At 54.1% G+C, this 10,464-nt stretch overlaps 1 protein-coding gene across 1 annotated transcript; it reads right to left on the reverse strand.

Annotated features, from left to right (window-relative positions):
* Positions 1–749: 749 nt before the first annotated feature.
* On the reverse strand, positions 750–3,537 carry LOC144944358 (leucine-rich repeat neuronal protein 1-like). The gene has a single exon (XM_078872460.1). The coding sequence runs from the start codon at positions 3,477–3,479 to the stop codon at positions 1,194–1,196; it is 2,286 nt and encodes a 761-aa protein (XP_078728586.1). The 5' UTR covers positions 3,480–3,537; the 3' UTR covers positions 750–1,193.
* Positions 3,538–10,464: the final 6,927 nt, after the last annotated feature.

Below are 10,464 nucleotides of genomic sequence, written 5' to 3' on the forward strand. Positions count from 1 at the left end.
TCGGCCACAACGCAAGCAGCCGTCCTCAGGTGGAGAACAGGTCTGTCGAGAAGACAGAGTCTGTCTTTTCAGGTGGAGAACAGGTCTGTCGAGAAGACAGAGTCTGTCTTCTCGACAGACCTGTTCTCCACCTGAGGACGGCTGCTTGCGTTGTGGCCGAAACGTCGTGAGAACGTCGTGAGAATTATTTTATCATGTTTTATTGTATTATTTTATTATTTCCATTCTACGTGACTTTACCGAAAGAACCAAGAAGATGAATTCCTGCAGTCACGAAAGCTTTAAATCGAGACCTACCTGCTCTGGGGTGGGTCATTAATCCCAGGTGCGTGTGAGCGTCTCAGCGATCGGAATGGTTTTTTTTCTTTTCTTCAGACGATGGACACTGCAGCTCTGCGTCGTGACGAGGAGTCGGTGGTGGGAACGCCGCGGTGCTCCTTGTAAGGGGAGCCCGATTTGGTAACGGTGGGGGGGGGGGGGCTCTCGTGAGAGAGAGTGTATGCCTCGCCAGCTATCGCGTCTGTCTCTCTCTCTCTCTACAGGGTGCATAAAAAAATGGTTTAAACGCTTGTGAGCATTTGCAACGATACCACAAGAAATGTGCCTCCGGGCTCTGGAGACCACCTGGAGAAGATTCCAGGCAATGTGTTGACAATGATGGTGAACAAGTAGGAGACTCTTTAACTTTTCGCACCTATTAACATACATTTGTTATCACGTTACAGTGAATTATCCTTTCTTTTCCATGAAAAACGATAGTCCCATATGAGTATTAACATTTTTAAAGCACTCTGTATGTAGCGGAGCGCTCTGTGATGATGTGCAATCTTCTGTTGTTGTTGTTATTATTCATCTCATAGTGGGGTTTTGTTTTTGAATTCCTGGCTCAGTCAGCGCGCAGGCACGGCCTGTTTGACCACCGTGGATGGATTAAAGTCGTTAATCCAGACAACAATAGCAACAACAACAACAAAACCATCGATGGTTCCGATCCACGGCCACTTCAAAAGCACGCGGGGTGGCGTGGAGGGGGAGACAAAACAGCTCTCACTTTCAGCAGCCCTTGAAAGTCGTCCGCGAATTAGCGTCCTGTCATTCTCTCCACGACGGCGACTTTACGCAAATCTAAGTGAGCGCGACCTCTCGTCTGACTGTGCTTCGCGGCTCCCTTGCATCGCGCGTGGGCCGCTATTTCAGCTGCGCTGCAGCCAGCTGTGGCTCCTCGACGTGTCCACAGCGACGGCGGCGTCCTCGCGCGAACGCCGCCTCTCGCTCTCCCCGTCGCCGCTTTCGGCGTCCATGAGGGGCAGCCGCGTGTCCCAGAGCGGGGTCGGCCTCGGCGCTCTCAGGCGGCGGTGAACGCTGGGCCACGCCTTCACGTCCATGCGCCTCTCGGCGTGCGTCTTCCTCACCTTCAGAGCGCCGCACGTCAACAGGCCCAGCAGGCACATGGACGCCAGCGCGCCGCCCACGGCGAGGGCGAGCGCCCGGTGCCGCTTGACCGGAGCGGGCGCTTTGGCCGCCGGAACCTCGGCCGGCGCCGTCGTCAGGTTCACGCAGCGACGCAGCGTTTGCCGGTGAGCGCCCAGCGCGGACAGGCACGCCTCGTACGCCGTGGAGGGCCACAGGTGCGTGAGGTTGTACTCGCGAACGCCGACGGGGACCCGCGCGGAGAACGACACGCGGGGTCCTTCCGGCCTCGCGGAGGAATCCGGCTGAGGTGGCGACGGCGGCGGCGGCGCTGACCACCAGCGGAGGTCGCAGGACGACCCCGCGACGCCGTGGCCCGCCCTCCACGTCAGCCGGGCCGAGCGCGACCCCACCGCCGTCACGTCCAGCGTCAAGTCCGCGCCGCCACTCGCCTGGGCGGGGCGCGAGCCGTCCACCTTCACCATGACGGCCTTGGTGTCGAGGCCCTCGGAGTTGCGCGCCACGCACGTGTAGAGCCCGGCCTCCTCGAAGCGCGCGTCCAGGATCTCGAGGGTGCCCTCGTCGGAGAGCCGGTAGCGCCTCCACGCGCCGCCGCCCCCGCCGCCGCCGCCCCCGCCGTCCTCGTCGTCCTCCCTCGCCACTCGCTCGCCGCCCGGCGTCACCCAGTAGACCGACGCCTCGGGCTCCGCGAGCGCGCGGCAGTGGAGCGCCACGGCGGAGCCGGCGCCCACGAGGACGTCGGCGGGGAGGACGCCGCCGGGGATGGCCGGCAGGCAGCTGTCGGCGAACTCGGTGGGGCCCACGTCGCGCACGCGGCGCCCCGCGTGCTCGGCGGGCGAGGCGCAGCGCATCCCCCACGGTTCGACGAAGCGCGCCGGGGGGGGTCGCTCGCCGCTCATCCAGCGCGTGATGCAGTCGCAGCGCAGCGGGTTGCCGTGCAGGCCCACCTCGCGCAGGCCAAGCAGCCGCTCGAGCGCGCGCCGGTGCAGCGCGCTCAGCCCGTTGTCGTTGAGCATGAGCGTCTCGAGGGCGGGCAGCACGCCGAACGCCTCCGGGTGGACGAACGACAGCCGCGGGTTGTTGGTCACCTCCAGCCGCGCGAGCTCCGGCAGGTTCTCGAAAGCGCCGCCGTCGATGGACACGAGCTCCAGCATGCTGTTGATGCACAGCTCCTTTATGTGCGACATGTCCCTGAAGTCGCCCGCGCGGATCACCTGGATCGGGTTCTTGTTGAGGTCCAGGAATTTGAGGTTGGGAACCTTCTGCAGCGCCCGGCTGGGCACCCAGGCCAGGCTGTTGTTATAAAAGGACAAGCTCTCCAGGTTGTCGAGGCCCATCAGTGCGTTCTCGGGTATCGACCGCAGCCCCATGCCGGCCAGAACGAGGCTCAGCAGCCTCGACAGGGGCATGAAGTTCATGTCGCTGAGGCCGGCGACCGGGTTTTCCCCAATCATCAGTATCTCCAGGTTGGGCGTCGCCTCGAACCACCTGCTGTCGACGCTGCGCAGCTCGTTGGCATTGAGGTGGAGGCGCATGAGATTGGCGAGGCCGGCGAACGCGCCGGGCGCTACGCTGCCGATGCGGTTGTGGTTGACGTAGAGCTCCTGCAGGCCGGCGAGCTCGCGCAGGCAGCCGTCCGCCAGCTCCGTCAGGGCGTTCTCCTCGAGGTGGAGCGACACCAGGCGGCTGTGGTTGGCGAGGCCCGCGTCGCGCACGCTGCCCAGCTCGTTCTGCGAGAGGTCGAGCTCGCTGAGGTCGAGCAGCGGGCGCAGCTCGGCGCCCAGCGACGCGAGCCCGTTGCTCTGCAGCAGCAGGACCTGGGTCGCCGCGGGGAGGCCGCGGGGAGCACGCAGGAGGCGCGCGTCGTTGCAGTCGACCGTCAGCGCCTCGCGGCACGAGGAGCGCGGCGTGAACCAGGGCCGCGGCTCGCAGGCGCAGGCGTGCGGGCACTCCTCGGCGCGCAGCACCGCCGCCCGCAGCGCCGCCGCCGCCGCCAGCGCCAGCACGACGTGGACGCGCGAGACCGAGTTCGGTGCCGAAGCCGCCATGGTTTCAATGGGGGGGGGGGGGGGTGGATGGGGCGAGGAGAACGCGAGATGGCTGGACGCGTTGAGCGTTGCGTGTTTAGCGCTCGGCAACAGAGCGCTTTTCAACGACTTCTCCGTCTAAATGGACCCGCCGTGGCGGAGGACCGACACGGATTCGTTCTGCTCGGCAGCTCTTTGGCGGCATTCGAGAGGGGAGAAGCGGCAGCGCGTCGAGAACGTCGTGGGGCTTCCCCCCGTGCCTGTGCCGTCCGGCAGCCCGACGTTCTCTGCCGGGAGGGCGGCAGCCCGAACAGCGCCCACGGTGCACGCAGCATGCCCCACGTGAGTGGGGGGGGGGCACCTGCTAACACACAACACACACGCACACAGCGTCAGCGTCTCGTCGCTCGGGCCACGCTTCAGGCGTTCAACGCCTGCACCGTCAAACTCCACTCCCGACCGCTGTCATAGGTCAGCCCCGGGTCAACTGTCGCGTCGGGCAGCCGCAGCAACTCCACTCGTCGCGATCCTGTGTAATAAGTCGGAGCTCTTCACAAGCAATCTCTCAACACACGTTATCGCTGTCAACATAGAACATTGGGCCAACGTTGGCCCAACGGCCCCAATAACATGGCAACCTTGGCCCCACGTTGCACGTTTGCTCATCTCGCCCGGCTATGGGGGAAAACATAGTTCGTTTCGCTGGCGAGTTTCTGCGGACTTCAAAATGCACATCTGTCCATCGACGCAGACCGCGCCCATTGATGATTTGATCTGAGAGTCAGCGCTACAATCGCAGTGGTGGAAGAGTTGAAAATATGAATTGTGCATTTTCTTTGGGTCTTTCGGGAAAGTCACGTTCAAAGAAAATAACAAAAAAAAATGTCTTTGAACCTATCTACGTGACTTTACCGAAAGACCCAACGAATATGAATTCCTGCAGTCACGAAAGCTTTGAGTCAAGATTTAAGTTGTGCATTGTTTTACATTTGTCGGCTGAGAAGTCACCTGCCATGATAATACTTGGTTTGGTCAATTTCATAAATAATAAATGATACAATAAAAATGTGATTTCGAGGCAGCAGCAGGAGGGCAGTTTTGTAACCATAGGATACGAACTCCCATCATGCCCTGCACGTCACGTGACATCGCCGTACCGCTTGTATAATACACGCAGCCGTGTTTTAGACCACCAACTCAACATCGTAAGTGGCCACATTATTTTGGACAGCAGCAAGTCAATGTGACAACAGTTTACCGGTTTCGTGCCTGTTAGCAATCATCAGTTACATCTTAGCCATCGCTGCCTGCCGCTGCCTTGCATCGCTTTATGCGAACAAGCCGTGGATGCCCAGTGGCGAGATGTTAACTGCCTCGCCTGGTATACAGGGGGCCGTGGAGTTTGCGTGCCTCTCTCCCCGTGGTCGTGTGGATTTTTTTTCGGGTCCTCCGTTTTTACCCTCCGCATCTAGAATCATGCGATCAGAATATTTGGCTCCTTTAAATTTCCACGAGATTAGCCACTTTGTTGAGCTATCATTTATGGTCAGGTCGCTTGTGATTAAGAGCAATGTAGCTCAGTGGTCCTCACCCGGTAAAATAAAAAATAAAATTAAAAGGCGATGGGGATGCTTTTTCACCGCCAAGGCAGTGAGAAATGAAGCAATCCGAATACTTCCTGTAAATGGTGAGAAAGCGGTCGGACAGAGAGAAAAAACAATGAAGGTGCGAGCGGGCTGGAAACCAGCGAGAGTTTCTCATCATTTGCACAGAGAGAGAGAGAAGAGAGAGTTGAACTCATTCTGACTCGGAGAAGGAATTGACCGCCTTTGGGTGGTCTCCAGCAGCAATTATTTATCGAGGCCGCCCCTCTCGATTTACAAACTCCCATCGAGGTGACGGAGGAGACATACACGGGAGATGCAGAAGTGGGTGAGCGAAATGCGGATGGAAAATAAAGATGTGGTGAGACTGGGGAGAAGAGGCCTGCAGACACGATCGAGAGATGCATCGGTTATGTTAATTAACTCATCATGCTTGAGATTTAAATTTGATTCACAATTTTTGCCTATCGCCTGATGACGCTGGTTGTAATCACCAGCGAAACGTCGTGCTCGAATTGTAAATGTTGTGGGTTTACTCTCTAATACACCGATGTGCTGAATTAGTAAATAATCGGCACGTTTTTTTTTTACATGACAAAACTTACCAATTGAGTGCTGGTGGGTTTAACGCGATTTAACAAAAAATACCCTTTATTACGAATGATATTAGTCGCAGAAGCCTACGTGTTATATCGATACATCATTATAATTTTATTTTCATGAATCAGGTGAACCCTTGCAACAGCTTGGGGTTCTAACATTTTGCTTTGGCCTGCTTACAGCCTCACGCCCGCCACGGCTCATTCATGCCGCACAGCAAAACCAGGGTTTTTTTTGCGTCTGTCTCGTGAATGACTGCGATGGGATTTGTTGACGTCCGTTGCGTGGCCACAGAGAAGCAGATGGGGCCAGCCAAGGGAGGCGGAGGAGGCTCCTGCGAGGATGGCTCGCTTATCGACAGGTCGGGGCTCGCAGAAACGCTTATCGGCAGAACCAGCAGCAGAGGCAGATACTGAGAAATATATATTTTTTAAATAGAAAATAATGTAAAGCTGCAGCCGGGAGTCTTAATGGTTACTATTCTCGGTGACCTCAAATGCCACGAAACGGCATTACTCCGTATAATTTTCCAGCAGCTTTATTGCACCGAGGCAATTCTTATTGTCATGTTTTTTTAATTGTTATAATAATAATAATCTACGTGATGGCAAGCCGTGATCTATCCACTGCTGGATGGAGGTCTCCCCAAGCCGCCGCCGCCACCCCCTGCAGATCCTGAAATGCAATAATATAAAACATTTTCGGGGGCACACGGCCCGAGGGTGGAGATTTTTCAGCGTTCTCCGACGATAAAGAGACGCCCTCCGATGTGTTGCGCGCTGAATTGCACCGCGAATTCAAATAAATCTGGGTTTGCCGTCCACGATCGACCTCAGTTATTGAGTGCAGCGAGCTGATGGCCTCCACCCGGACACAAACGACTGCACGCTACATTTTGTCGAATAACTCTTTTATTTATTTACGCACGTGACGCCTTTCTGACATAATTCTGCCACTCAACGCGCCATCATCATCATCAGCATATTCAAAACTCAAGATGAAAGCATGTGAGCTATAAGCCCAGAGACGAGGAATAAGAATACAGCACGTTCATGGTGTCCATCCCTAAACGTGAGCCCAGAATGGTAATGACCTCGCTAACCACCTCCCCTCCCCCAATGAAAATCCCTTCCCCGCCTGCTCCGATGAGTCAGGCGTGCCAGATGCCGTTGACGCAACTGGTAATGCTCCGTCCAGAATGTCAGGGATGTTGCAATGTATGATGTGAGGGAGGATATGGAATAAAACAATATTTAAAGTTATTTAACAAAAATTCTCAACACGTAATTAGAAAGATTCTAAACAATCAAATAGAAATTAACAAACTGTCTGCAGTTTTAAATGTAAAGAGTATTTGGCTTCGGATAAATGTCCACACGATAGGCCACTTCATTGGGCTATCATTTCTGATAGCCAGGTCGCTCAGTGGGCCTTACCTGGTAAAACAAAATAAATTGTTGAAAGTGAAAATTAAAGCAAGCTGTGGCTGTGAGTTAGTGCAAAGAGCTGTGTTGTTATTGTTGAGTTGGGAGTGCAAATGTCGTGATGATGGAGTCGAGTGTGCGGATTGCTTCGGGGAGGTTGTTCCAGAGTTCGTGGGAGCTGTAAATGAGAATTTAACTGTCCAACCCCGTGTTTTTTTGCGTGTTTGGTTGTTGGTGGTTGAAGTGGGTTGGGATGTGGAGCGATGTGATCTGTTGTTTTGCTTGATCTATATGAGGTTCATGATATATATTAGGTAGCCACTGGAGCTATGCACTTTTAAATCATCTGTATTGAACATTCATTTCTTTAGAACTGCTTCTTGTGTTTAGTTTGTTGTCCTTGCACCCCCGATTAGCACGGTTGGCTGCGTACAGTGCGAAAGAAGTTCAACATACAACGCTCTGCGACGCTCTGTATGTTACTGTATATTTGGGGTTTTCAATGAATCTGAGAACCAAAAATTCACCCTCTGATAATTAACAAAACAAACAAACATAGGGGGTGGGGTGGTGGTGGGGGGGCGTTGTGAAGTGAGCGCTCGATCACGCGTGGACATGCAGCGGCTCTCGTTGCGCGACGTCTCCTCCCGTGGACCTTCGCAACAATGCACCGGGTGATGCACTGCTCACTGCTCTCGCGAGACGATCGATGCCGGCATCACAATTTTAATAGAATTGGAGAAAACTATGAAATTAATCATTATTATGATGATTATCTCAACTTGTAACGCACCATACGGTATTAGCGCACTCTCAAAGGGAGGGAACGACTCGGAGGCACAAGGAGGAACCACAGACTAGCGGGATTGGCAGCAGCCACGCCTGAGCCGGTGCCAAACGGTTTCCCGAGCTCTGCGGTCCTCTACATATGAGGGTGTTATTCGCCATTGAATGCGGGTTTTCACGTAGTAGGAAACTGGAGAAATGCGAGGAAACCCACGCATGCGATGGGGGAAAAACTCTACCCCGTACAGATGGAACAGGTGGAGTCAACATCTTTGCTGCTCCTCGACATCCACGTGATGAGAGTTTCACAATTATTGTGCGGGCAATCCACCAACCTCCACAGTGCTGGATTGCAGGCCAAAATAAGAGGAAAAATATATAAAACTGGCGTATCGGAGGATGTTGGTGAGGTGGGCGGTGAGTGGGGGGGTGGGGGTTATTTTTCATTGTGTGGGGCCAGGCAAGGCACCCCGAGGAGCTGACATTGTATTGCATTTCTATTAAAGGCATGTGGCTCAAGGTTGAGATGCGTGGGCCGGGAGCAGGCATTATAAAGTAGCCTCGCCACCAAACTCGGTGACCCAGAATAAGTGGTTCGGCACCATCTGCGCCGGAGCAGCGATGATGCATTAATGCTCCCCCACATCACATTCCGGCCGCGCGAAAAAACATCGCGCTGAATATTGCAAGCCGCTCCATGCAGCCACCGGAATATGACATTTGCTGCCTGTTCATTGGGTATTGTTTTTATATCTATATATCTCACGACACATTCTCAAGGTTCGTGTTCCATCATAATAATCGTCGTCGTCCTCGATCAAATATTAAGAGGGAAAGGTGCAGCTCTGCAATTGCCTGCTGTGATGAGATGTTAACTACCTTGCCCGGGAAGCAAGAGGCCATGGGTTCGATCCCGACCCTGACACCTGCTGTATATTTAAAGTTTGCAATGGATGCGTGGATTTTTTTCCGGGTCCTTCGGTTTTTCCCTCCACATTTAGAATCAACATCACGCGTTTAGAGTATTTGGCCGCTATAAATGTCCACGTGATAAGCCACTTCGTTGAGATATAATTTGTGGCCAGGTCGCTTCTGAAAAAGAGCTATATAGCTCAAATAAAAATAGTTAAATAACAGTTTTTTTGTTGTTGTTGTTTCCTGCTTGTGCTGCTTCTGGTGGAGGGCTCTGCCACAGACGGAGCGGCTACTTAGCCCCCACTTCCATTCAGTGGTAAAGGTGCAGCCCTGCAATTGCTTGCTCGTGTCACTGCCGGTTGAAGGGCTTCCACGAGAGGGAGGTCTCGAGAGCCTCCTGTGAAGGTGTTTCAGACGTCTACAAAGAGGTGGGAGTATCTACACTTGATCCCATCACGTGTGACTTGCCGATCGACTAACGGTGGTGTTCCCCAATTATAATATTGGGTGGATATTGGAGGAGAGGGTGGCTGGTTTAAGGAACTTGCCCCATTGTTTCGACTTCCGCGCCGGGAAATCGAACCCGGCGGTGACCTCTGGATTACAGGCTGTAAAAAACAACAACTTTCAAATATTATACCAAGTGCAAAAGGTACAAGGAACGTAAAACATCGTGTGCCTGATGGTGATTAGCTTTGGAAACTTGCAGTCCCTTGGGAGTCTTATACTTTTTTCGTGTCTGTAAAGTTGCCAAAAACGTAAGTGAAGATATATGAGTAGAGGCTGTGTAACAACATAATTTGGTTCTGAAATAACGAGTTGTGGGTTTTTTTTATATTTTATAGAAGGCATTGGGAAAAAATGTGCCATTAAACATTAATAGCCTTTTTCCAGTAATGCATTCGCTCTTAACTCGAATTTTTCTTCGCATTCCTAGCGCGTCTCTTTTTTCTTCTTCTCTCCACGTTTCCAAGACAATGAGCGGCAAAGCCAGGCAGGCTTAACTACTTTCCAGCGGGTCATATGATGCGATCCACCCTCGACGCCAGTGGCGTCAGCTACAGACCGCTGCGCGCCACGGCCCACGGCTCAGAAGAGCCCCGGCCTACGCTGAAAGGGGAATGCAAAAAGCCCCCCCCCCCACCTTATTTAATTCCTTGCATCAGCCCCCCTTCCCCCATTTGCACCCCTCCCCCCACCCGATTTCATTCCTTGCACCAGGGCGGCCCGCCTCCCACACTCCCCTCCCACCTAATTTTATTGCCAAAATTGAAGCGGCGGCGAGCAGCAACTCCGCCAGGCGGGAGTGTGCATCCTGGAGTCCGGTGTCGGAGGCGAGCGGAGCGTCGGCCATCGCCGCGAAGTGCTGCATCGGCGGCATCTCTTCGTCCTCGCCTTCCGAGGCTTGTGGCTCCGGTACGCCGTCGTCTTCCCGATCTCGCTCGTGGGTACGGGTAGTCTTCCTAGTATCCATCCTTTTGAAGACAGGTTTACTTCTGACGCCAGTTGTAATGTAATAACTTGGCGGGAGACGACCTTACGGGTAGCACACTCTTTATTAACACCAACTTATATTACACGGGTGGCTAACTGCAGCCTTAACCCACGGGGTTCCCCTGGCTACACCCACACGGGCTCTTACGCCCCGTAGCTTCTCGGAACCCGCCCGGCTGGGGT

Source organism: Lampetra fluviatilis, chromosome 34, assembly GCF_964198595.1.
Source record: "Lampetra fluviatilis chromosome 34, kcLamFluv1.1, whole genome shotgun sequence".
NCBI lineage: Eukaryota > Metazoa > Chordata > Hyperoartia > Petromyzontiformes > Petromyzontidae > Lampetra > Lampetra fluviatilis.